General features: G+C 57.3%; 3 protein-coding genes across 11 annotated transcripts; all 3 read right to left on the reverse strand.

The window, feature by feature from the left end:
* Positions 1 to 2718: 2718 nt before the first annotated feature.
* Mcrip1 (MAPK regulated corepressor interacting protein 1) lies at positions 2719 to 8124 on the reverse strand. Of its 9 annotated transcripts, none has more exons than XM_026410728.2 (5): positions 8088 to 8124; positions 4537 to 4593; positions 4328 to 4446; positions 3682 to 3783; positions 2719 to 3551 (listed from the first exon to the last, which is right to left on the reverse strand). In XM_026410728.2, the coding sequence occupies exons 2-5, from the start codon at positions 4542 to 4544 to the stop codon at positions 3487 to 3489; spliced, it is 294 nt and encodes a 97-aa protein (XP_026266513.1). In that variant the 5' UTR covers positions 4545 to 4593; positions 8088 to 8124; the 3' UTR covers positions 2719 to 3486. The 9 variants fall into 9 exon arrangements, with proteins under 9 accessions (XP_026266513.1, XP_026266512.1, XP_026266516.1 ...); XM_026410727.2 differs by having other exon boundaries at positions 4537 to 4708; positions 8088 to 8116; XM_026410731.2 differs by lacking the exon at positions 8088 to 8124 and adding an exon at positions 7406 to 7938.
* A 206-nt stretch (positions 8125 to 8330) lies between these two features.
* Positions 8331 to 9629, reverse strand: Ppp1r27 (protein phosphatase 1 regulatory subunit 27). Its single transcript, XM_026410722.2, has 3 exons — positions 9335 to 9629; positions 9083 to 9233; positions 8331 to 8775 (listed from the first exon to the last, which is right to left on the reverse strand). Exons 1-3 carry the CDS (start codon positions 9522 to 9524, stop codon positions 8652 to 8654), a joined length of 465 nt encoding a protein of 154 aa, XP_026266507.1. The 5' UTR covers positions 9525 to 9629; the 3' UTR covers positions 8331 to 8651.
* A 4777-nt stretch (positions 9630 to 14406) lies between these two features.
* Positions 14407 to 25477, reverse strand: P4hb (prolyl 4-hydroxylase subunit beta). The gene is made up of 11 exons (XM_026410720.2): positions 25221 to 25477; positions 24014 to 24220; positions 21919 to 22052; positions 21637 to 21774; positions 17842 to 17946; positions 17569 to 17694; positions 17214 to 17414; positions 16717 to 16837; positions 16425 to 16606; positions 16119 to 16205; positions 14407 to 15310 (listed from the first exon to the last, which is right to left on the reverse strand). Exons 1-11 carry the CDS (start codon positions 25369 to 25371, stop codon positions 15233 to 15235), a joined length of 1530 nt encoding a protein of 509 aa, XP_026266505.1. The 5' UTR covers positions 25372 to 25477; the 3' UTR covers positions 14407 to 15232.
* Positions 25478 to 25863: the final 386 nt, after the last annotated feature.

The following is a 25863-nucleotide window of genomic DNA, read 5'->3' on the forward strand; positions in this document are numbered from 1 at the left end:
ACTGAAGTTACCCAAGCACTGATGTAACTGAAGTTACGGGGAAGAGCTACATAGGGAAAGTGGAGGACAGCAAAAGCTCACGTGTGTGGCCACATGATCCTAGGGAGGGGGGACTGTGGCCCGGCAATAGAGTTTTGTTTGGGCCAGGCATTGGTGCCGCAGCCAGAACCACAAAAATTAATACGTAAACTTAAAAGAGAAAGAGGCAGGGGCTGTGGCTCAGGGGTTGAGCACTTGCCTAGCACCTGTGGGGGCACTGGGTTCAATCCTCAGCCACACCTAAAAATAAAAAAAATAAAGGTGTTGTGTCCACCGAAAACTGAAAAATAAATATTAAAAAATTCTCTCTTCTATCTTTAAAAAATATTTAAAAATTAAAAATAAAGGTATTGTGTTCATGTAAACTAAGGGGGCAGGGAGCAGGAAGCCCAGCCAGGTGCAGTGGCGCATGCCTGTGATCCCAGCAACTCTGGAGCCCGAAGCAGGAGGATCACAGGTTTTGAGGCCAGCCTGGGCAACTCAGTGAGCCCCTGTCTCAAAATTGAAAAAATAAATTTAAAAGGGCTGGAAACGTAGCTCAGTCATAGAGCACCCCCGAGTTCAATCCCTGGTCCCCCACCCAAATAAAAAATTAACAAAATAAGTGCTTAAAGGGATAAACACTTAAGGGGTGGGGGTGGCTCAGTGGTGGAGCCCCAGTACTTTAAAATAAACAAAAACAAACAACAACAAAAAGGCCCCACAACTAAAATTCCCTTGAAGGTCACTGTTTCCTGATGTGTAAATGAGGGTAGTAAAACTTCCCCATGTAGTCGCCAACGAAGAGTGCTGTGTGGATTCCTTCGCAACCTGCACAGGTGACACGGGACGGACCCTGACTCACAAGGATGCTCACCTCATCTCCCCCAGCCGGCCCCCTGAGCCACTAGGCACCTCAGAGGAAGAAGATGAGGCAGGGGGCTGGTCTGGCAGGAGGCCCACGGGCCCTAAGGAACTGAGGTGTGAGGTGGACGGAGAGCAGGGGTGAACCTGCCCCCACGGGCCCTAAGGAACTGAGGTGTGAGGTGGACAGCAGGGGTGAACCTGCCCCAGTGCTGCTCTAGCTCCCTTGACCACGCCTGTGCTCTCGGCCCACTGTGGCTACAGGAACACTGGCCACATGAGGTGGACTTGGCCCTGCAGTGGTCCCTGGCAGCCCTAGGTGGAAGGCTGGCGGGCATGCTGGGGGACTGGGTGGACCCCAGTGGACACATCTTGGCAGGCCTTCCAGGCAGGCTCTTTCTCCCCTTCCCTGCTCACCCCTGGCCTAGGCCACAACAGCTTGGACCCGGGACTTGGTCACAGTGCACTGGGCTCTGCTGCAGGAGGGTGTGTGGCAAGCCCTCCTTCCAACACCCAGGTGTTCTTGTAGACCATGCCCAGGACCTCTAGCTGGCAGAGTGCCAGGGAAGACCTTAAGGTGTGCCAGGGGACACAGATGTGCAGGCCCAGATGGCTGGGTCATGCATGCCCCAAGGGACCCTGGGTGTGGCCAGATCCCAGGGCAGGCCCCAGAAGGCTGGAATCCCAAGTCGGCACTCTCTCCTTCAGGCTGTCTCCAGATCATGTTGGGCACTAACTGCCCAGCGACCATTCAGATCACCACAGCTCAAACTCACTTTGCACCTGGGGAAACTGAGGCAAATCATAGCCACAGGCACTAGATTCTCACCTGAAGAAGAGTGGGTGGAACTCGTTGCAAGGCACGGAGGTAGGCACTAACCAAAGAATCTGAGGCCGGAGACTTGGCAACTTGCTCAAGGACCCCTCTGCCTCTGGGAAGGGGTGGGAAGCCCCCAGCAGGCCTCACGTGCGGGTGGATCTCGCACCTTTGCTGGCCCTGGCAAACCCAAGGGGTGGAAAGCACACCTGTTGGGGCCTTGCTTGCCCTGTCCACTGCCTTGACCTGGGTGGTCTAGGGTGCTCGGAGACACTGGTTGGTACAGGGTGTGGAGATGTGCTCGTACGCAACCCGAGCAAGCCATGTGCCATCCTCTCCAGTAGCAAGCTTGGGTGACCCCAGCTTGGGACACTCAAAGCCTCTATGGACGGCCTTGCAGATCCCCAGGGCCTAACAAGGCCACATGTTCCAGGGGTGGCTTGGCACCTGGCTCCAGTGAGTGCCACTGGCACCAAGGTGGGGCTCATCCTCATAGGCACTGTCCTCTCCCATGGAGAACTTGCCCAGCCCACCCCCAGAAGCCCGTGGGGCCACTCAAGCCCTGGAACACCCTTCTGGGAAAGGGTGTTCCTGAAATAAATTCCGGTTTGGCTCTGTCTCAGGGGCAGAAGCGTTCCAGGGCTGTTTCCATGTCTGAAGGTCAAGTGCAACTGGGGCTCTCGGGGGGCCCAGCAGCATGCTTCCACGTGGACACTGGGGAAGCCAACTCCCTGTCAGTAGTCCAGGCCATGGTGAAGGTGGGTCCAGGGCAGCAGATGGTTGCCCACTTGCCCCAGGGTCCTACCCCCAGAGAGAATGGCCTCAGGAGAGCCTCTAGTCTGGACAAGGGCTGACGGTTCAGAGCAGCTCATCTCTCCCCTCCTGGACACCCTCAGACCCCTGCCCTGTTCCCTGACTCACACTGAGAAGTGCTGGGCAGAGCCTCTACCGTGGCTGGAGTCCCCTGTCCAGGTGTGTGGGCTGCAGGGCAGAGGGCTGACAGATGGTCAAGAGGCCACTCCCAGTGCCACCCATGTTTATTCACAGACCCCCCGGCTCCAGGGCCACACAGACACTTGGCTTCCTGGGGACCCTCCCACACACTCCAGAGAGCCAGGACAGGCCCAACAGCACCATTTCAGCCCAGCCTTGGCACCCCTGGCCCAAGGGTGCCTCTGTGGCCACCGGGCTTAGGCACCAGGCCGGGTCTGGTTGCTGGGGACCCCTTTAGGGAGGTCAGTACTGTCTCAGGCCGAAACCTGGTGCCATCCTGAAGCTGAGGCAGGGAAGGGGAGGCTGGACAGTGGGGGCAGGGTGGGGGAGGCTCCCCAAGTGTCTAGGCAGAGGACCAGCAGAGGTCTGTGGGGGACCCAAGCTGGGTGCAGGTGCAGCTGTGCTTGTCCCACTTCCTGGTCATCTCAAGGACAAAACCAGCCCGTCCCACCAACCTGGGAAACAGGCCCCCTTTTCTCCTTCCTGATCCCGCAGTGGACAGGAACAGAAGGGAGGGGCAGCAGCAGGTGAGGAGAAGGGACTAGGGTCAGGGCCTCTGGCGGGGACAGGCAGGGCCAGACGCCCCTCCAAGTGACAGGGGCAGCTTGAGATCCCCAGGGAGGACAGGAGGGGCGCAGAGAGAAGTGGCCTCGGCTATCAATTCTGCTGACCCTAGGGCTTGCAGCCCACTGGAGCACGGCCCCTCCCTCCTCCTGGGAGGGCCTGCAGGACAGGAGGAAGCCAACATCAAGTGCACCCTGATCTTCCAGCGGCCAGGGGAGGGCGCTGGCACTCTAGGACTTCTTGGCATCCTGTGTGTTCCGGCGTTTCAGGTCACTCAGGTCAATCGGCTTGAAGGCTGCCGGGAAAGGTGTGGTCAGTGCTGGCACAGGCCCCTGGCCACCCCCACCTCTGGAAGCCCCTGGAGCACGTTGGTAGTGTGGGCAGGAAGCAGGTGGCTGTCCTGTGCCCCCCATGGCCCCACTCACTCTTCAGGCTGGGGTTGGGAACCTTCTCCACGTACTCCTCCACCAGGCCCCGCTCGCCACCTGACAGCTGGCTGCGCAGGTCTCGCTCCACACCCTGCCAGGCTGCCACAGGCGAGGGCAGTGGGGTCAGTGTCAGGCAGAGGCCAGCCAGGAGACACCCCTCTCCCTCTGCCAGCTGAAGGTACCTTCCAGCACCCAGCCCTCCCCACCATGGGCCTGGACTCTCAGAGATGACCCATCTGACCCAGCTTGGCTTCCCAGGAGTGCTTGGCCTTGGCTCAGCCCTCCTTCCACGTCCTCCACCCACCCTGACTCTGGGTCAGCAACTGCTGGGGGCACCCATCTTCCACACCTCCCTCCTTTCCCTAGCACCCCCAGTGCCGAGGACAGGCTGCCAAGGACAGGCTGCAGAGGCCATCTCCTCTGGGGTAATGCCTACTCCCTCACTCTCCTCTAGGGCTTTTAAGTGTCCCCTGTCACTCAATCTGCCTATCCCTCCCCCCAGATTTGGAAGGACTGATGGGGCACTAGCACCCAGAGTGGTGCAGTGGAGGCAGGAAAGGGCCCAGGGAGCTCCTGGGCATCGGGGCAGAGCAGGAAGGCTGACCATTCCCAGGAGGAGGAGCCCCTGCGCAGGCATACCCACCTTCATAAATAAAGCGCACATTCTCCTCGTGGGCAGGGGTGAAGATCTCACTGCTGTTGGTGGGCGAGCGTGGGCTGCTATTTCTTTTGCCGTTGTAGACGACTCTGGAGACGGGGGAACTAGGGGAGGACAGAGCATGAGGCTGGGTGCAGGGCAGAGCAGGCCCACTCTCACCCCTGATGAGGGCCATCATGGTGCCCAGAACACACCTGGTCATAGCTGGTCCTCTGGTCCTGGTGCTCTGCTGCAGGATCCCCTCTCAGCCTCTGAAACAGAAGCCCCCGAACACAGGAGTGGGACAGAGCATGACCCCTCCAGCAGAGGGGCAGGGTGCAGGCATGTCCACTGCCTCCTTCTAAGCTGTGGTCAAACTGTGTGGACCTGTCACCATCCAGGGGACACAACAGAATAAGGCCCAGCCCTGGGTGGCCCGTGGGCTCCAAGCAATCCTGGGCAGCCTAAGGCTGGGGCAGGGTCAGCTGGAGGAGGTTAGGGGCACCAGGTTAGGTCAGACACATGCAGGACGCAGCGAGTGAGCTGGCCTGGTGCTCGGCCCCATCAGTAGGCAGGGGCCTCTCTTAGCACCAGGTTGAGTGCCCCCTACTGGCTGCACAATGGGGATGAGAAGCCCGCACACACCAGAGGCCCCAAGGCTGCCTGGTCCCCTCGGGCTGGGGTGTGAGCAGGAACAGACCTATCAAGACTGGGCAGTGGGGAGCTGCCAGGCCTGACCAGGGACCAGGACTGAGGAGGTTACTGCCAGTTTAGTCTCAGCTCAGGGGATTTTCACAGCTTGAGTCTATTTGGGGGGTGGCCAGCTGTGGACATATGGTCCACACAGGATGCAACCCATGTGCTAGGGACAAGACAGCCCCAGAAGGGGGCCTGTAGTATAGAACCCTACCGGCCCATCCCCAGGGCGAGGGGCTCCACGCAGCCCAGAGCACACAGCTGCATCCCCTCATGAAGGGCAGGAGCTTGGCATTCTGGGCTCTCCCGCCCTAGCTGCCAAGCGGTCATATAATGATTCATCGACTGAACGCGGCACAAGTGAACATAGCCCACCACCAAAACAAGAACAAAAAGGGTACAGTTAGCTGAGGGGGCCTAGGACCTGTGCCCCCCACAACGTGCTCATGCTTTCTTGCACTCCAGGGGCTCTCTGCCCATGGTCCTCCAGGGCTACCAGCCTGGTAACGCCAGAGCACAGGGAAAGCCCTGTGGGCCTGATGAGGCAGCAGGACCAGGTGGACAGCCTCAGAGAAGGGAGGCACTCAGCACCCGCCTCAGCTCCGAGGGCCCAGAAGGCCTGCTGTCCCACGCTGACTGCTGTGTCCAGGGACTCCTACCTCCAAGCCTACCCTCCTGTGCCTCCCTTCCCAGTGAAGCCTCAGCCTCAGGCTCGGTGGCCACAGCCTCCAGTGGCTGCCTGGCTTTCACAAATGCCATGCCCTCAACCTGGGTCCCCCTGCTGGCACCAGCCTGGCTGGCAATGATGTTTGTGTTTGGCCAAGTAAGGACACCTGAGCATGTTTACCGGCCAGGCCTGAGGGAAGCATAACACCAGATGAGCAGGGTCCTGAAAACGCAGACAGGCAGGGGGCTGAGCCTGGGACCACAGCAGGGGAATGGGCGGGGGAAAATGGCTCAGGCAGCAGAAGTGCCAGAAAGCACACACACAAAAATCCCTCCAGGCTTCAGAGGGCTATCAGGTTGCAGCCCGTTGCTCTGCAGCCTAAGCAGTGAGTGGTGGTCTTGTCCAGGCAGACCAAGGGACAGGGACGGGTGGAAGGAGAGGCTGTCAGTGAGCAGCCAGGGAGAAGGCTGTCTCCAGAGCCCATTCAGCACAGCTCTCCCAGGCCTCCACGCCACTGGGGCCACCACCAGGGGAGGAGGAGGGGCAGGGTGGGCAATGCCACCCCAAGCTCTGCATCCCTCCCTGACTTTGCCTTCTCTCTTCCATAATCATTTCCTCAACACTGGGGCCCAACACCTCAGCCTACATGCAATTGTTCTTTATGTGCTGCCAAAGGTTGAACCTAGGCCTCTCACATGCGAGTGAAGCGTCCCACCACTAGCGACACCCCCAGCCTGCTGAATTTTAACTTCAACACAGGTTCCCACAGAGTTGCTGAGGCTGCCCTTGAACCTGCAATCCTGCCTCAGCCTCCCCAGGAGCTGGGATTCAGGCATGAATCATGCATGGCAAGATACCTTTCCCTCATGACTCTGAAATTGGGCTGTATCTAACAATCGCTAACATGTCAAAGTTTGGCAGTTTCTTTTTCTTTTTTTCTCTACAGACCATGAAACAAGAGGAAGCTCATCAAGCAGTGTCTCAGACCTGAGGACTCCAGAGTCCCTCCACCAACAGACTTCCTCCATTCACTATCCCCACCTTGCGGACACTCAGTCTAGCCCTGCTGCATCGGCCTCCCAGGCTGGGGACATTCTGGACACCTTCCGCGTCACTCACCAGAAAGATGCCAATGGCCTCTTCTGCTATCAAGCCCAAGGCCCAGGTGTTTCATGTTCTCTCAGGTGTCACTGCTACACCCCCACCCCAATCCCATATGTAGTCTTTGCCACAGAACTGCCTGCCACTTGCCACCCCTCAGTGCAAGTGACCTTCCAGTCTACGTGCTGTGCAGGACTCAACTGCTTGTAGTCTTGATTGTGCAGCCCACAGGGCCAGAAATACCCTGGCCAGAGGTTGTCCATCCCTCCTCTGCCACCCCCAGGAAAGTCCCTCTTGGCCTCAGCATCCTCATTGGGAGTAACACATGAAGCCTCTACCTCAAACAAGGTCTCCACAGCTCCTTAACCAACAGAACCACAGCAGGTCATCACACACCATTTTGTCCAATTGGACACTTTTAAGAATGAAAGGGGATGCTGTTGATTACTAAGCAGAACACAAGACAGCTCTGAGCAGATCGGAAGATAGAGCCAGCCCACTGGTAATGACCACCACCCAGAAAAGTACAGAGTACTGAAGAGACTGCGTGGTCACAGCAGACACAAAGGTGCTTTGCACACACGGCTCTGGTACCTACAGCTGGGACAGCAAGAAGGCACCTGATGACCCCCATCCTGCCGAGGTCAGCAGCTGGGTGGGCCCAAATGCTGAGGCTGGCCCAAGCCCCCTGCAGCATGCCTCAACGCTTGCCGGCACCCCAAGGCGGGGTCCTGGCCTTCCGACAGGCCCGATGCCCAGGGCCTCCCTCGGGCCCGGCTCGCTCTGGCTGTCCACCGCAGGCTGGGAGGGGCGTCGGCGGAAGCGGCCTGCTCCAAGGGACCCAGGGCTTCAGAGGCGTCTGGGCGAGGCAGCGGCGGAAGCGGCGAGAGTGCGGGGGCCGGATCGCGCCTCGATCGCTCCCCTCGCGGCCACGAGCTGGGGACGCGGCACCAGGTGGTACTCTTGTCCAGCAAAGTGACAACGGGCGTCCACGAGCAGGGCCGGCGGTGCGGAGGCCGCGTTCCTCCCTCTGCAGTTCTGAGCCGCCGCTGCCCCTCGGAGCTCTCTATCCCCTTGGGCCGACCACCGGCCGAGCGGGGCCAGCGGGGCCGGCGGCAGGCCCGGCGCCCTGTCTGCACCCGCCAGCGGCGCCGCCGCGCGCGGACACTGCCCGCCACGCGCCTCGGCCCCGGCCACTCGCTGCCGCCCGGGGGCGCAACGGGAGCAGCCTGGCAGCAGCCTCCGGCCCGCCGCCCGCCCCGCCCCGCGGCCCAGACCCGCCGCCGGCCGCGCCCGCCTCACCTCGCCCGCTGCGCCGCCGCCTCCCGAGGGCCGGCCGGAAGTGACGCCCGCGCAGGCGCAGAGGGCACGTGACCGCGCCGGGGCGGGGGGGGGGCGGCTCCGGAAGGTGGCGGGCCCGGCGGGCGCGCAGACCGGGAAGCAGGAGCGGAGCCGGCAGTCGGGCCGAAGGGGCCCCGGGAGGCCCCGTCCGGCGAGGGTGCTGAGCGCCCGTCCCTGGACCCTAGGAATCAGGCCACCACCACAGGCTTGGGGATCACGTTTATTGAAAAAGTACAAAGTGTCACCATAAAAAATCCACCTAGAGGGCTGGGGACGCCGCTCCGTGATAGCGCACTTGCCTACCACGTGTGCGGATCTGGTTTGAGCCCCAGCACCACAAAAATATTTCACCTGGTGATTAAGCCAAGCCAGAGACATGGGTGTAGGGGACAGGGGCCTCGCCTGAGGACCAGTCCTGGCCAGCCCAGCGGCAGCCCTGAGCCACAAATGAAGAATGCCCTGTTCCCTGGAACAGGGTGCAGGCCTCTTCTCCAGGAGGCAGGAGCCCCGGAGTGCAGCTCCAACTCAGTCCATCCTGGTTCCTTTGAAGAGCTCCACCAGGTCCTTGAAGTCCGGGTCAATGAGGTCAGAGGGCAGGTCCCCATCGTCATTGGCTGCATCTCTGTCTGCCCCCAGAGAGATGAGGTACCTGGATGCAGAGGGCAACCCTGGTTGAAGCATGCTTGTCCCCACCCCAGCACGCAGGCATAGAGCCCTGGGTCACCTGTTTGTTTTTCCACCCAGGGTGAGGAGGAAACCTGACCCTTTGGAAGCTGCGGCCAGCTTTCCAGTTTGTTATGGGCCAACACAGGATAGAAACAGGGTGCCAGGGGACAACCCTGAGGGTTCATGCCTGCACCCTCAGAGCTGTCTTTTGGGGACCCACCTCCTGGGGACCAGTGGATGCCTGGAGAGGTTGGGCCAGGACCTTTCTGCACCAGGTCCCACTCTCTCACCTGGCGATGTCAGGGTACCCATCACTGCAGGCCATGTGCAGAGGTGTCCACCCCGTCTCGTCACGCTGGTGAATGTCAGCTCCATATTTGACCAGCAACTTTACACACTCCAGGTTTCCAGAGAGCACTGCTTCATGCAGAGCAGCTAGACCTGTGCAGGTGGGAGGGCAGGGGTCAAGGCTGGAGTCCTCCACATTGACCTTCCCCAGTATACCCACAGGCCCATGGCCAGTCCCTCTGGGAATCACTCACCTGAGGGGTGGATGGTGTCCAGGGAGACTTTCCGAGCCCGGATAAAACGCCCTACCTGCTCCAGGTCACCCTGGCGGATGTGGTCCAAGAAGAGGACGTCATTAGGGAAACGTACACTTCGGTCAGCCAGCAGTCGCCGGCGCCGCTGCCGGGGGCTGTAGCGGGCATATCGTACTGTTCTGCTGGGCATCCTGGGGGCTGGGGTGGGCTGCCCCCTGGGGACCCGACTGCACTGGGTGAGGAGTGTTCCAGCCAGACCAGGTCAGCGTGCAGGTTCTTCTGATGAGACTTTGCTTCCGGCTTATATAGTGTCTGCGGAGCTATATAAAGCTGCGTGGTCATGCCTGTGGACGAGAAGGCTGAAACCGAGCTGCCCCCTCCCTGCGCACCGGATCATGTTTGGTGGCTCATCTTTCAGCCCACCTGTCGTTGTGTCCGGCCAAAGGGGTCAGATCCTTCCTGGCCACCGCTCCCTGCCCCACAGCTGGACCTAGAAGGTGCTTTAACAGAGGGCAGGAGAAGGACAGGGCCCATGAAGAAGGCCTCAGATGTGGGCTCAAGGGCAAGGTAGGGGCCAAGGTTGTAAGGAGGCCCAAGCACCTGGGGATGAGTGGCCTCTGCCTCCTGGAGAGGGAGGGCCTCCCCACATCCGAGGAGCACTGGTCTGTCTGCTGTGGGGGAGGCCAGGCCTAGCCATCTCCACCTGTCACTTCCTCATCAGCTTCTGGTGCTGTGGTTTCCTGGGAGCTGCCTTGAGGGCTCTGTCTGCATGGACCTGCTCCCCAGGCTGGGCGCTCCAAGACCAGGATCCTGCCTGCCCTGGGCAGCCCTCCCTCCCGCAATTTCCACTGCCTGCCATACCTTCTCTGGGTTCTGAAATGCTGCCAGAAACTGTTCACATTGAAGGTGGTGTCCAGTCTGTGTCCCTAGTGAAGGGGCTATGTGGGGTGGTGTGACCCTCAGCCCAGCCCTCGCAGGCTGTCAGTACCTCGCGTTTTTTTTTTTTTAAAGAGAGAGGGAGAGAGAGAAAGAGAGACAATTTTAATATTTATTTTTTAGTTCTCAGCAGACACAACATCTTTGTTGTTATGCGGTGCTGAGAATCGAACCCGGGCCGCACGCATGCCAGGCGAGCGCGCTACCACTTGAGCCACATCCCCAGCCCCATGTACCTCGAGTTTTGTTTTGCTTTTTTTTTTTTTTTTTTTTGATGGCTGTGCTGGGGCTTGAATCTAGGGTGCTTTACCATTGAGCTTTTCTTTATTTTTTATTTTAAGACAAGATCTCACTAAGCTGCCAAGACTAGTCTTGAACTTTTGATCCTCCTGCCTCATCCTCCTGAGTGGTTGGGGTTACAGGCCTGGACCACCGCACCTGGCTAAATCTCCTTCTCACAGGGCCAGCAGCCATACTGGACTTATGGCCACCTTACTCCAGTATGACCTCATCTTAACCAATTACAGGAACAGTGACCCTGTTTCTAGATAAGTTCACATTCTAGCTGGGCATGGTGGCAAATGCCTGTCACCCCAGGGACTCAGGAGGCCAAGCAGGAGGATGCAAGCTCAAGGTCAGTTTGGGCAACTTAGCAAGACCCTGACTCAAACCAACAAAAAACCCTATCAAAGCACAGTTGGGGATATAGCTTAGCAGCAGAATTCTCCTGAGTTCAATCCTAAATACTGCCCTGCTCCCCCCAAAAAAGTCACATTCCAAGGTACTGGGGGATAGGACATGAGTCGGAGACGAAGCTCAACATCCCACTGGTGAGATGCTCCAGGTGGCCACTGGAGGCCTAAATAACAGGACTGAGACTGGCCAGCTCTGCAGGCAGGGAGGAGAGGCAGTGCTCCATCATTAGCTGGGCCCCAGCCAACAGAGTCCAGTCAACAGGTGTGTCGGACCCCCTCAAGGTGCAAAGCTTGAGCCACAGGCTGCAGGCCACCCTGCCTGGAAGCGTCTCCCTGCCTCAGTGCCCACTGGGCCTCACACAGGGCTGCGGACTCTGCACCCCACACACAGCCTGTCTAGGCCCGACCTGTGGGGACCCTGCTGGGTGGTGCCTGGGTCCTGCATTTTCAGGGACTCTGGGAGTGCTGGGCAGTCATGACTCCTGGCCACTTGGGAAGAGTCAGTACAGTTTCTTCTCCCTTGTTTACAGGAAGCCAGGAGACTAAACATTCTGTCCTGTGGCCAGCTGGCGGCAGCTCTGCTGCAGACATGGCTTTTCTCTTGTTGGGCAAGGACCTGGGTTCCATCCCTAACAGAGAAAGAAAGGTGGGGGAGGGGAGAGAAAGCTAGGAGACAGTGAGGTGAAAATGCCTCCGTCCAGCGCTGACCAGGGCCCCAGAATGGCCCTTTCCAGCAGGCTTTGGGCCTCAGGCTAGACAGGACTGAGCTGAATGGGTCAGATGAGCCTGTTTGGCAGCCCCAAGTCGGACCCCAAGTGGCGCATCCTGCAACCAGTGCCCTGAAGGCCTGTGTGGATCAGAGAAGGGACTGGTCCCCAAGGCTTCTCAGTCACCACAGGTTCCCTAGAGGAATGGATGTGCTTTTGTTGTAGTTGCATCCTGAGTCCCAGAGGCACCTCAGCAGGAGAGGACCCTCTGCTATCATGGGTGAAATGAAAAGGTTTGTCCCTAATTTGTCTCAGTTGATATGAACTTGTGATAAAAGTGACCTGGTCTGCATGATTTTAAGTTTCCATTTTTTTCAACGACAAATTAAAACATTTATGCAAAAAGGTTACCATCTGCCAAGTGCGGCAGGGCACGCCTATGATCCCAGTGACTGGGGAGGCTTAGGCAGAAGGACCACAAGTTCAAAGCCAGTCTCAGGAACTTACTGAGTCCCTAAGCAACTTAGCAAGACCCTGCCTCAAAATTAAAGGGGGCTGGGGATACAGCTCAGTTGGTAGGTTGCTTGCCTCATGTGCACAAGGCCCTGGGTTCAATCCCCAGCACCAAAAAAAAAAAAAAAAAAAAAGAGTTGGGGATGTGGCTCAGTGGTAAAACGCCCCTGGGTTTGGTTCCATCCCCCGTACCAACAAGAAAAAAGAAAGCTGGCATGCTGAAGGGTGGCGGCCCAGGGCAGGCTGTAGCCCTTCCTCCCAGGAAGGCTCTGAGGCCAGAGGACCCTGGGGCAGTGAGCACCATCAGCCTGGCATTTGCTTTTTAGGTTTCAGTGGCTTCTGGTCATCTGGGGAGAGAGCGAGGGATTGGGAAGTCCCAGACTGTTAAGCCTTCACTGCTTCCCCCAGAGCCTTCAGGCTTGCCTTGCTAATCCACTGGCCCAGCCAGCGAGGTTTTGGACACCACCCCACAGCCTCGGCACAACCTAGCCCAGGAATGCACTCATCAGCTGCCTCTGCGAAGGGGAAAGGTATCCGTGACTCACTCTCGGCCCAGGAGCGCGTGATGGTGGCCGCCTGGTCCCAACATTCTATCCCGAGACCAAGCGTCTGCACAGCTGGGAAGCAGGGTCACCCACACCCTGTCCCTCAGACAGGGAGTGTAGCCCACCCCTTTCAGCTGTGGCTGGAGATGGCCACCTGCTCTGGCCCTGCTGCCTGCCTTCCCCCAAAGGCCCCGTGGCTCCTGCCCGAGTCACATCTCCAGGGCCTCAGCTCACATTTTGGGGGGCAGTTAGTGTCCTCTCACCCCCTCCAATTGCCTGTGCCTACTTTACAATGGAGATGTACCCCACTGTGTGGGCAGGACCCAGGCACAACCCACAAACCCTGCTGAGGCACCTGGAGCCCAGCTGGCTGGAAACCACCCCCAACATGGGCCACCTGGAAGCCAGCAAAGTGGACAGGCTGGAGTTGGCAGTGTCAGGACCATGGGTGCCTGGGCAAGCCAGTGTGTCCAAGGACCTGACACCAGTCTCCATCACCTGCCTGCTATGTACTGCACAACAGTACACAAGCAGTACACAGGCTTTTGAGGGCCTGTGTAGCACTGCAAGGGTGGGCGTGGGGGTCTGGCCACCCACCATGCCCTTGGGTAGGTGCCCAGTGGAGAATCATACTCCCAGTGAGCCCTGCATTGGCCCAATAGCTGGGTCTGTACCAGCACATCTGAGGGCTCTACAGGGCCACTGGCATGAGTAGGGGGGACCCAGGAGGCTGGTGGTGCTGAAGGCTCCTTCAAGAAGCAGGCCACCTGGCGAGTGTGGGACAGAAGCCTGCTAGAGGCTGTGCTGGGCTCCCTCAGATGCTGCCATCCCCTTTCCGTGCTGCCTCTCCTGTGTGGTCCTGCAGAGGTCCTGACGTACCCGAGTGGGTAGGGGAAGATGGCCAGGCTCAGCAGCTCCATTGCCCATTGTCTTCGAAGCGGATTCCAATTGTCCTTTTCCTGTATGTGACCCACAAGCACGTCAAATTTTTAAAATTTATTGTTGGTACCAGAGATTAAACTCGGGTGTGCTTTACCACTGAGCCAAATCCCCAGCACAGTCCCCTGCCCCTTGTTTTAAATTCTGAGAGGGCCTGGGTAGGTTGCTGAGGCTGGTTTGAACTTGCAAACCTCCTACCTCAGCCTCCTGAGCAGCTGGGAGTACCGGTGTGCACTGCTGCATCAGGCCAGTGTAAAACCCAGCGAATGTCCCATCTTATTTCCATCAAGGTTTGGTTAATAATCATGGCAACTTGTCCATTTTACCTCTTCTTTTGAAATATATTTTACTTGTTGATGGACCTTTATTTTTTTTTATGTGGTGCTGGGAATCGAGCCCAGTGCCCCACAATCCCAGCCCGTCATCTTACCTCTTCTTGAGGTTTGATCCACCCAAATTCTTGTCTGATCACTGAGGTGAGGGCAGGGGATGAGATGGCCAGCATGTCCCTGGGCACAGGCGGAGCAGCAGTGGCCCTGGTCCATGGGCAAATCAACACGCCCCTGCTTGGCAGCCTGTAGGTGCTCATACTCTGGGTAACCCCAAGCTGTGCCTGAGGTGTTTCTGCACTGTGACACTTCAACACAGAGGTCGTGACAACAGTGGCGCCTCAAAGCTGGCTGAATCTCTTCAGCCCAGCTCCTGTGGCTTGAAGAAATATAGCAGAGGCCACGGCGGGTAGTAAAATTTCAACTTTATTTGGCCAATGTGTCCAATTCCAATATTGTGGTAGAAATGCCCGAAGAATGGTCAACATGTGATTCAGCCCAGGCATCCCTGGCTGTCTCCTGGCCTGGGAACCAAGGGCCTGGTTCTGCCTGTGCAGGCCTCAGCCATGCTGCAACAGAACCTGCAGTCGGCGTGGAGTGCCTGAGACAGGGTGGGAGGCCCGGCTTGAGGAAGAACAGGTGAGCTGTTCAGGCCTGCCCTGGGCCCTGCGGCTGGCAATCACAGTACCCTTGTCTAGATGTGAGGCATCCCTGACAGGATCCAGAGGTCTCCATTTAACCAAGAATTTTAAGAACCATGCTCAGTCATGGCCACACTGGCACAACGTGCATGGAGAGCGACCGTATCCAGTGGATCTGTCCCTCCCCACACAGGGCACAGGGGTCTTCAGGGAGGCTTGGCCAAGGTGGAGCAAATACCCTGATGTCGAAAAATGTCTAAAAGTCTCACAGATGGAGAGCACAGACCTCTCCAACAGGAAAGGGATTGCCAGTGTAAGATCCCAAACATTTTAGCGAGCACTCAGGACAAAAACCATGTACAAAAAAGTACATCACAATTTAAAAAAAGGGCCCACCAGGATGGGCTGCCTGGAGATAATCCCTTTCCAAACATTGAAAAGCGAGGAGACAGGTTAGGTGCACACGTGTGTTAGAATGAGTCCCTGGGTTTCCGATGACACTCCCTGCTCAGGTGAGGGTCGGCGCCGAGGGCCTGGGCTGCGGGAGCGCGGCCCACCAGGTGTGGTTGGGGTGCCCAGGTCTGGCTGCGGTGCTACAGTTCGTCTTTCACAGCTTTCTGGTCGTCGTCCTCCTCCACGTCTGGCTCTTCAGCTTCTTCTAGGTCTAGGTCCTGGGGTGCGGGAAGGGAGGGTGGTGAAAGGGCTGGTGGCAGTGTAGTAGTTGGAGGTGGCCAATAGGCCACCCAGACCTGCCTACAAGGGTGGATGAACCAGGGACCCCAGGCATCCTGACGGGGACATCCCAGTGGGGAAAAAAGTCCCAGCGCAGTGAGCACTGGGTGATTCAGCCCTTCAGTCCCTTGCTGTATGGCCAGTGGTGACACTTGGCAGTGTCAGCAGCATGGTCCTGCTGTCCCCTTGATCCAGATCCACCCCCAGCAGCCACAGTGGCTACCTCAGGACAGACCTGCTCTCACTCCTCACTTCACACTGACTATACCCTCCACGCCCTGCCTCAAATGCCAGAGTCACTAACTCCCACCCCCACCAGCCTCTCCTGACTTGCCCTCCACTTCCCCGAGAATAACCACCACCCCTGGCCACGAGCTGATGTGGACAAGACTGAGCTTCTGAGGACTAGCCCAAATCCACTGTCCAGCCTGGGGCCAGCAGGGTGCCTGCCCCACAGAGTAGCTAAGTGGTCACATCTGTTAAGCAATGGTGGGCTTTAACCAGTGGTGGGACACTTGAGCCCAAGTCAGCAGGGATGTGAGGGCCCCGAGACTTCCTAAGCAAGGTCTAGACTTCACAAGTGTCTTCAAAGTCACCCTGCAGGGTGCTGCGCCGGGGGCCTGGGAGGCACAGCTGTACCTCCCGTGGGCTCCCCAATCCCAAGTCAAAGTCTGAGTTCGCACCTCCCAAGTGGACCTAGGCCTGTGTCCCCAGAAGCCAGCCCAGGGTCCACATGGCCACACTCACATCATCATCTCCTGCCCCATCCTGACCACCGCTCTCCAAGAACTTCTTAAAACCCTCCAGGGTCCGCTCCCCGTTGTAGTCGATGACCTGTGGAAGACAAGGGCCAGGGACATGGAGCCAGCCCTAGGCCCCCCCCCCGACCCCAAGGGGCAGCAGCTTCCCCTTGGTGCAGAAAGGGGGGTTCTTAAAGAGGGGTCCCTGGAGGCCTCTCCTGCCCCACTCCTTCCTGGTCCCCAGCTCCTTGTGGACAGAGAGGCTGCAAAATGGTGTGGGGACAGGACTCTCCCAGCCCCACGGCTGTCGCACCGTTCTGTCTGCACGTGCAGGGAAGAACTTCAGCGTGGGAAAGCTGTGCACCCGGACAGCCTCCACCTCATTGGCCGTGGAGTCCATCTTGGCGATGACGATGTTCTCGTGATCCTTGTACGTCTCACCCAGTTTGTCCCAAATGGGAGCTAGCTGCTTACAGTGGCCACACCACGGGGCATCTGAAAAGAAGACTGGGCTGAGGGTCCACCCTGGACCAGGAGCTACCTGCAAATGCTGCCTCTGGCTCTGCACAGCCTGCGACCACCCAGGGCCCAGACACAGCACTCACAGAACTCCACAAAGACATTCTTCTTCTCGTCAAAAGCCACCTCTTCAAAGTTCTTTCCAACCAGCACTTTGACCGGTTGCTTGTCCCAGTCTTCAGGAAGCTCCTGGCTCATCAGGTGGGGCTAGAGGGCAAGTAGAGCCGGTCAGAGGCAGCGCTGCCCAGAGGCCCACAGCGCTCCCCGCCACACCCACCCCTGGCGTGGATGAGGCACACGCTGTCCTCCGAGGCCGCCAGAGTGAACAGTGCCAGGAGCCTGGCAAAAGGAGAGGAGCTGTCAAGGTCGGCCCAATGAGAGGACATGAGGTTACCCTCGCAGCCGTGAGGCCACCTCTGCGCGCGGCAGGACTGCAGTGCGAGGATGGCCAGGGCTGTGTGTGGGCTCTGGTGCCAGGATCTCCAGGCTTGGAAGGTGAAGCCTGAGACACCAGGGCCCAGGGTCCAGGAGCGGAGCCCACTCCCCGAGGCCAGCCATGTGCCTAAGTGGGCCCGCCACCCACCTTGACCTTGCCCTCCAGGAAGCGGTGGCAGAACTCTGTGATCCCCTCTGCCGTCAGCTCGTCCGACTCCGGCTTGTACTTGGTCATCTCCTCCTCCAGGGTGATGAGCCGCACGGCTGGGCACTCCTCCTTCTTCAAGCCAAAGAACTCGAGGATGCGCTGGTTGTCGGTGTGGTCGCTGTCGATGAAGATGAACAGGATCTTGGGGGAGAAAAGGCGCACTGAGACCGACCCGCAGGCGGCCTCGAGCCGAAGGCCTGGCCTAGGGGACCCCATCACCCAGACCCCAAGGGGGAGCGACAAAGTCCAGAGGCCCTGACTACCTGGGGAAGCTACCCCTCCCCAGGTGGCCCACCTTGCCCTTGAAGTCCCCGGCGGCTTTCTTGAAGTTGCTCAGTTTGCTGTCATAGTCAGATACACTCTTGGGCAGGAACAGCAGGATGTGAGTCTTGATTTCACCTCCAAAAATCTTCGGGGCTGTCTGTGTCACACATAGAATTGCTTCGTCTAAGCCACAAGCTAATATTTGACAGAATACTCTGATGACAGTGACAAATGCGCCTCCTGCATGTCCAGGGAGCCCACCTGCACCATCTGACTCCCGCTAGAGCCTGAGGGAGAGACACACCTGCTCAGTGAACTCAATGACCAGGGGCAGCTGGTTGTGCTTGATGAAGTCCAGTAGGTTCTCTTTGGTGATCTCCCCTTCAAAGTTGTTCCGGCCCTCATCAAACTGCGGACAGAAGGGGGATCGTGAGCCAGCCTGCCACAGGCTCCTGGGCTCAGCCAGGCAGCGATCGGGAACCCAGCCGCTTGCTCCCTGACAGCCTGGACCAGCTTCAGCCACTACACCATGGCCACCAGCAAGTCCAGGTTTGTCCAAAACTCAGGTGTGACACCTCCAGGTCCTCTAGCTGCCCCAAAAAAGGGCATGTGTGGCAGGACAGTCACAGGAATGACTAGATCCTGTCCCTGTAGGCCAGACAAGGAGGCTGACTAATAGCCTGCTGTTCTGCAAAGCCAATCCAGCCAAGACAGGCTGAGAAGTCACTGCAGAGACCCCCTGCGAGAGGCTCCACCAATGCCCACAGGCTGAGACCCTCTAGCAGTCGAGTATGAGGGAGTCCCTCAGGCTCCTCAACTCCAGCTTCTAGGACAGCATTCACAGAGCCTGGCCCTGAGCAGATCCAGTGTCAAAGGCACCTCCATAACTACACGTTGCTGCTCCCTGTGCAGGGAGAAGGGGGCAGGGCAGGTGGGTGCTTAGCCTGAAGGCACAAGAGGAGGGCCTGCCGTCTCATACCGGGCTGGACGCTGAACAGACTGCTAGAAACCTGAATATTACTCTCCTCACTAAAGTGGTTTTATCTGAGAAAAATAACCTTTGCAAAAATATTTTTCATTGTCACGTGTCACAGGCTTACCATCATGTTTTGAGACAGAGTCTTGCTGGGCTGCCCAGGCTGGCCTCAGCTCCTGCACTCAGGGGTCTGCCCACCTTAACCTCCCTCTGGAATACAGGCCTGCACCACAGGCCTGGCCTACTGCTGAACGGTTCTGTTCTAGGTTGGGTGGGCTGAGGATGTGGAGGGCTGACCGCACTCAGCTTTTCTTACTGGCCACTTCCCATTCCTGTGGTAGGTTACGTCCAGGGGAGGCCTATGCCAGCCAGACCCTCCAACTCAACCCTGGAAAGGTGCTAAACCCAGGTCACCTCCACATTGTGGGCCCCACTCCCCACCAGAGCCTGAGGGTCAGAGGCTTCCAGGCATGCTCCATGTCCCCCAAATCAGCAAATGTGGAAAGGATGATGGGGTGGACAGGCAAGGCCAAGAAGCCCTTTGAGGGGCACCAGCTGTCACCCGCACAGCCTCATGCTGAGACCTCAGAGCACAGCTGAGCACCCGTGTCAGGCTGCAAATCCTCCTGGTAATGTGGCCACTTAATGTGGTCACTGTCCACTTTCTTCTTATTTTGGGGGTATTGAAGATTGAGCCCAGGGGCACACCGAGCCACATTCCCAGCTCTTTAACATTTTGAGACAAGAGTCTTGACACGTTGCCCAGGCAGGCCTTGAACTTGCGCTCCTCCTGCCTTGTGCTCTGGAGTGACTGGATTGTAGGTGTGCGACACCATGTCCAGCCCATTTTTTACAGTCTGCTCTGGTTCAGCTGGGGGTGGCTGCAAGAGGCCTGCCCAGGAGTCTCGAGTGAAGACCTCTGTGCCCCCACTTACACCTCTGGCTGTGGACACCAGTCCTGTCAGGTCACAGTGACAAGGTCTCACTAAAAGGCAGATGCTGCAGGCTGGTGGAGAAGCCCCTGGCCCCACCCTCACTCCTAAATCTCCAAGACAAACCCGAAATGAACTCTAGCACCACGTCCTCTGTCCAACCTCAGACGTGCCCCCTGTTGACCCCCTCGGCAGGACTGCCAGGAAGCAAGTCTTCGGCTCTGTGCAAGGAAAACTGCCACCCATTAGCCAGCACGAGATCCAAGGGTATGCCCAGCCTCGTGGAGAGCAGACAGCTGAGTACTAAAGAGTCACAGGCATGGGGGCACACACCTGTAATCCTAGCAACTTGGGAGGCTGAGGCAGGAGGATCACCAATGTGAGGCGAGCCTCAACAACTCAGCAAGGCTGTCTCGAAAAGGACTGGGGAATATAGCTCAGTGGTCAAGTGGCCTGGGTTTGATTATAAACCAAAAAAAAAAACAAAAACAAAACTAACTATACACCAACAGCCTGAACAGGTGGCCTCAATGTACTTCATTCTTCAAAGGCAAGAACAAGCAATTGTCATCCTAGCCTACAAGGATATGTGACAGCCACCGCCATCCATCCAGAGTTAACACGGCTACTCAGACACAGCGCCAGGGGCAGATTGGTGGATGGAGCTGAAAGTGGAATCCGCAGGTTCCTATAGGCCCTCAACCTCCAACTCAGGACATCGGCGACTTTCTCTAGCAGCCCAGAGTGTTTGCGCTCTGCACTCTCCCGTTCTAGTCGGGTGTCAAAGAATCACTATGTGTCTGTGACACAGCAGCTCTATCCACTGGTTTCTATTGAGTAGAGCATGTCACTTGGCTGGGGTTCTTTTGAGGAAGGAGTTAGCAAAATGGCTAAATGCCAAGAGCAAGGACACAGAAAGCAGTCTTCACCCCACCCCCTAGCTTCAGCTGCTAGGAGGGGCCCTCCCCCTCCTCCTCCCAGTCTGGAGGTGCAAGGTGTTCAGCCCCAGCCTGAGAAGCTGTTTCATGGGTGAACTGCATAAACACAAGGTCAGCATGGAGCCAGGCAGCCTCTCTCCCAACATTGCATGCTTCCTAAACAGTCGACTGTCTGCAGGCTTCCTCCTGCTGGGAGCAGAACAGGACAGCTCTCCAAGATCCTTCCCCAACCCAGGACACCCACCTACTCTGCTCCTGTGGTCTCCTTCTCATACAGCTTCCTCTCCCTCTTCCCTGTGCACTCTGCCACCTGGCTGGCATTAACCCAGGAGCACACACACCTAGGTACAGATGTGCTCCAAGAGCAGGGGTGCTCTGTGCCATCCCACCCCCAGGGAGAAGGCAAACCCACAGGCAACAACGGGCAACGAGGAGCCTGCTGTATCCCTGTAATAGGCAGACTCGGTTCAAGGACACTTGGCTTACAAAGATAAAGGACAGGGTCAGAATCAACAGTTTCCAAGGTGGGAGGCCCAGGAACTGCAGCTTTGTCTGTCCAGTGGGAACATACCCAGGGAGTAGACAGCAGTGATGGTGGCACGGCAGTGCGACCACCATTAATGTCACCAAATTGGCCATTTAACTATGCTGGGCATGGTTAATGCTGGGCATGATGGAGGCTGAGACAGGAGGATCCCAAGTTTGAGGCCAGTTTCAGTGAGTGATCAAGGCCCCGCCTCAAAATTAAAAAAAAAAAAAAAAGGTGGGATGTGGCTCATTGGTTAAGAGCACCCTGGGTTCAATCCCTGGTACCAAAAAAAAAAAAAAAAAAGTAAAATAACCAACTTTGCCACAGTGGAAAAAAAAAGCTACCAGTAAAAAGCAACTCCCCTGGGCTGGGGATGTGGCTCAAGCGGTAGCACGCTCGCCTGGCATGCGTGGGGCCCGGGTTCAATCCTCAGCACCACATACCAGCAAAGATGTTGTGTCCGCCGAGAACTAAAAAATAATAAATATTAAAAAATTCTCTCTCTCTCTCCCTTAAAAAAAAAAAAAAAAAAAAAAAAAAAAAGCAACTCCCCTTGTGTCCTTTAGGAGGTCCAGAACATTGGCTGTTATAGGAGGCTGGCCAAAGGCCTTGCACTCCAAAGACTCCAAAGTCCAAAGGCCACCGATAACCACAGGCCTCCAGCAGTAAGAAAAGCAACACCACCCCCTGCAGACCAACGCCTGAACTGCCCTGGGCCACTTACCTTCTTGAAGAGGACCACCCCATCTTTGCTGAGCTGGTATTTGGAGAACACATCACTGTTGGACGTAATCCCAAATGGTATGTCATCTATGGCCTCTGCAGCCAGCAAGAACTGCTTGGCCAAGTCTGACTCGACATCCTGTAAAGGAAGGAAACCAAGAGGTGCTGCACGCCGATACCTAGGTGCCTGTCTGGCACAGCAGCAAAGCTGACACTGCAGTGTCCAAGCCATGGGGACCCCTCCTTCAAAAGTGACAGCAGATCACAAGTTCTGAAGCTCTACCTTAAAGAAGCCAATGACAGCCACCTCGCTGGATTCCACCAAGGACTCTGCAGCTGCACCATCGAGCAGCGTGGTGGCAGCAGGGCCCGTGCGCTTCTTCAGCCAGTTCACGATGTCATCGGCTTCTCTGCCAGCTGCACCCCAACAAAGGCAGGTTCCAGAGTCAGACAGGCTGCCCCTACCATGCCTGGCACCCTCTCACCTGAGCTCCACCCAGCAGGCTGAGGACACCTGACTGACCCCTAGAACAAGCTGTTCTCTCCACAGGTAGGTCTATACCCTCGCCACCCACTTCCTGAGACCACAGTTATGCTTAAAGAAGGGAAGAGTGTCATCCTTGGGAGGTAGGATTTTCTTCTCTAATTCCTTGCATTTTCTAAATTTTTTTGGACATTAAAATTGGTTAAACTCTGCTGGGTACAATAGCACATACCTGTAATCCCATCAACTTGGGAGATGGAGGCAGGAGGACCATAAGTTCAAAGTCAGCCAAGGCAACTTGGTAAGACCATGCCCCCCCCCCCAAAAAAAACAAAAACAAAACAAAACGTGGGTGGGTGGGGGCTGGGAATATAGCTTAGTAATAAAGTGCCTCTGGGTTCAACAATCCCCAATAACTAAAATAAAAATATTTTAAAAAACTTTTTTCATTAAACTCACATATACTTTCTCCCCACAGTACTCTCATACCAAGCTAAGTCATGGAGATATGGCTTTTTTTTTTTATGTGTGTGTGTGTGTGTGTGTGTTGGCGAAGTGGGGGGGAGGCTGAGGATCAAATCTAGGACCTTGTGCGTGCGAGAAGCACTCTACCAACCGAGCTATATCCGCAGTCCTGAGATGTGGTTAGTTATGTCAACCTCCACGCCAGTTCTCCTTCCTTGAAAACAGGCTCAACTTGACTTTCTGACACTCCCAGGTGGGCCAGTTATTTCCAAGTCCAGCCTTACCCACTTCCCTGACTGGTAAGAACTAGAGAAAGAGTATGTGTCTGCATGCCATCCAGGAGGCCAGGAGGCCACACAGGGATAAGAAAGAGGCCTGCTCCCGCCAGATGGAGGCCAACAAACTGCTCTCCCCTCCTTTTCTGGGGTGTGACTACCTGGGAAAGTGCTGCTCCACCCGAGAATGACAAGGATTCTTTAGCCAAGTGCCTACAAAAAGCTGAGCTGGCAGTTACCAGTGGATTTAGGAGCAGTTGTCTCATCTGCAAAACCTAAGTGTTGGTGGAGAATGACGGTAACTTTGGACAAGGCACCCCCTATTGCAAGATTAAACACACATTGAAAAGTGGGGACCAGGGGCTGGGGCTGAGTAATAGTGCACTTTTCTGGCAAGTGTGAGGCACTGGGCTCGATTCTCAGCACCACATACAAATAAAGGTCTATAAACAACTAAAAAATAAAAACTAAAAAGCCAGCCTCAGCAATGGCAAAGTGCTAAGCAGTGAGACCCTGTCTCTAAATAAAATACAAAATGGGGCTGGGGATGTGGTTTAGCGACAGAGTGCCCACAATTCAATTCCCGGCACCAAATGGGGCTCAGTGGTTAAGCACCCCAGGTTCAATGTCTAGTACCAAAAAAATAATGGGGTCTACTAGTGAGGCAACCAGAGTGGTTGATGCTGATTAGGATAAGACTGCTTGAAGGGATACTTCTGCTAACCCTGGGATGGGCAGCTTCAGGCTGCTCCGCACATGGGCCTGACAGACATTCTGCAGAACTGATCTTAGAGACCAGAAAGCATTTCTTTGCCACCAGTGGTTCATTTGCCCTGGAGGTGGCAGGACAGTAGCTGAGGGCCTGCCTGGATGCTTGAGTGTGGTGGCTGGCACACTGCAAGCACACGTGTCATCCTTTTCTAGTCCATTTCCAGACAAGCTTTGCCAGCAGGCCCCCCAGGAGGCCATCAGACATAGCATGCTCCACCTGAGAGGGTCTTCCAGGGAGAGAACTTCCTCACAGGACCCTCAGGTGTGGACCAGTTGCAAACACAGTCCCCCCCAGAGCCCCTGAAAACGGGCCCCCACCTCAGATACACTACTGGATGAGCTTTCAGTTAGGTTCGCCTCCAAGGCCTGCACCGCGGTCACACCTGTGTACTCCTTGGGGGAGGCTGTGTCTCCGTTCTTGAAGAACTTGATTGTGGGGTATCCTCGGACGCCATACTGCTGGGCCAGGTCAGACTCTTCAGTGGCATCCACCTTTGCTAGTCGGATCTCGGAACCTTCTGCCTTCAGCTTCCCAGCTGCTTTGGCATACTCAGGGGCCAGTGCTTTGCAGTGGCCACACCAAGGGGCATCTGGAAAAGAAAGTGGGACACTGGAAAGCAGCCCTTGATCCCGTCCCACTGCTTCTTCCCTTCATAAAAACCTTATCTGCACACCAAGATAAGGCCTCCTAACCCATAAGGCTGAGCTGATAGCTGCTGATCTTGGGCAACTTCAGGACAGAGGCCATCAACGATCGACACACCAACACCATCCCTGTTCTGCTCCGTCACCACCAGCACAGGAAGACACACCCTCTAGATTGGTAACTTCCTATAACCTGCAGGCCATCAGGACCAATGTGTCCCTAGGATTTCCCTTTAAGAACCCAGGACAAGTCAAAGGTTTGATGGCCCACCCTTACACCAACCAAAAAATGCTTATGAGTATGTGACACACATCTGTGCGAGGTCCGCACCTCTCACATTCTCATCTTAAACCGTTCTTTATAGGTGGGAATAACACAATCTGCCAAGGAAGGGTAGCAGATGTGGTGGCATAAGGTTCCCAGCCCAGAGACAGTGGGAGCCCAAATACTTGCTAACAAGCAAAAGCCTCAGACGAACTGGCTACACGACAGGAAAGCCAGGGCAGGTTAAGGGTGGCGCGGGCAGGAGCTGGGCATTTCTGGGTCAGTCCAGCTGAGTAATCAGCAGAGCCGAACCCGGATTGGAGCCCGGCTTGTTGGGTCTGCCACGGCTCACACAGGTCCGTCCAGCGTCCCCCAGCTAACCGAGGGTTCCTGCCATGTGGACGTCGGGCACAAAGACAGCTCCCTGGCTCTCCGCCGGGCAGCCACTCTCGAGGAGCCCGGGACGCGAACGCTTCCAATCCGGGCAGGAAGGATGCCCTCCGGGCGGCCGGGGGCAGCGAGCTGACAGCAGGCGCGCCTGGCGAGGGGCGGGCCGCGATGGGCCAGGCCGAACTCGGCGCGGCCACGGGCCAGCACGGCCAGCAGGCCCGCTGACCCGGCCCGCCGCGCGCAGGGCCGCACCGCGGCGGCGCCCCCCGCCCGCCAGGCCGGCCACTCACAGAACTCCACCAGCAGGTACTTGTGCGTCGCCAGCGCCTCCGCGAAGTTGCTCTTCCTCAGCACCAGGACGTGGTCCTCCTCCTCGGGGGCGTCGGCGCCCACCCGGGCCGCCGCGGCCAGGGCCAGGCACAGCAGAGCGCGGCTCAGCATGTCGGACGTCGGAGCGGGCGGGGCGGTTCGGTTGGCGCCGCCGGGACAGCCAAGGCGACGAGAGCGCGCGCCGGTCCTGGCCTCGCCTTTATAAATCCTGGTCCGGAGACGCGCCCAATAACCCGCCGCGCGCGCCAGCCGCCGCGCGCACGCGCCCCTAGGGGACCTCCAATTGGCCGGCGAGCTGCGGGTCCCGCCCTCGCCGTTCACGGATTGGACGCCCATGCTAGGTCCGGCTCCGGAGTCGGAAACGCTACGGAGTCCTTCCTCGCCCTCATCCAGGATTGGCCGCGGCGCTCGCGCTCGCTCTGCTCTCCAGATTTTGATTGGCTCCGAGCGGAGAACTTTCTCTCCCTCGACTTCTGACTGGTGATATTCCTCCACACCTTTCGCGGGTCGGGAATGGCTACTTCTTTCGGCTGTCCGGACTCTGTGGCTTCTGATTGGCCAAGATTCGCGCGCACCCTGCGTGTCCCTCCGTCGAACGTGGCA

Source organism: Urocitellus parryii, chromosome 7 (genome assembly GCF_045843805.1).
Source record: "Urocitellus parryii isolate mUroPar1 chromosome 7, mUroPar1.hap1, whole genome shotgun sequence".
NCBI lineage: Eukaryota > Metazoa > Chordata > Mammalia > Rodentia > Sciuridae > Urocitellus > Urocitellus parryii.

What these genes read in the sequence shown, in the direction of transcription:
- P4hb (XM_026410720.2), bottom strand. Translation starts at nt 25,371, where the DNA reads ATGCTGAGCCGCGCTCTGCTGTGCCTGGCCCTGGCCGCGGCGGCCCGG. An exon ending in TCATTGAGTTCACTGAGCAG is followed by an intron (nt 17,695 to 17,841) that starts GTGTGTCTCTCC and finishes TGTGTGACACAG; the next exon opens with ACAGCCCCGAAGATTTTTGG. An exon ending in CCGGGGACTTCAAGGGCAAG is followed by an intron (nt 17,415 to 17,568) that starts GTGGGCCACCTG and finishes TTCTCCCCCAAG; the next exon opens with ATCCTGTTCATCTTCATCGA.
- Ppp1r27 (XM_026410722.2), bottom strand. Translation starts at nt 9,524, where the DNA reads ATGCCCAGCAGAACAGTACGATATGCCCGCTACAGCCCCCGGCAGCGG. An exon ending in GGACACCATCCACCCCTCAG is followed by an intron (nt 9,234 to 9,334) that starts GTGAGTGATTCC and finishes CCACCTGCACAG; the next exon opens with GTCTAGCTGCTCTGCATGAA. An exon ending in GGGTACCCTGACATCGCCAG is followed by an intron (nt 8,776 to 9,082) that starts GTGAGAGAGTGG and finishes CTCTGCATCCAG; the next exon opens with GTACCTCATCTCTCTGGGGG.
- Mcrip1 (XM_026410728.2), bottom strand. An exon ending in TGTGCGCTTTATTTATGAAG is followed by an intron (nt 3,784 to 4,327) that starts GTGGGTATGCCT and finishes CGCCTGTGGCAG; the next exon opens with CCTGGCAGGGTGTGGAGCGA. An exon ending in TCCCAACCCCAGCCTGAAGA is followed by an intron (nt 3,552 to 3,681) that starts GTGAGTGGGGCC and finishes CTTTCCCGGCAG; the next exon opens with CCTTCAAGCCGATTGACCTG.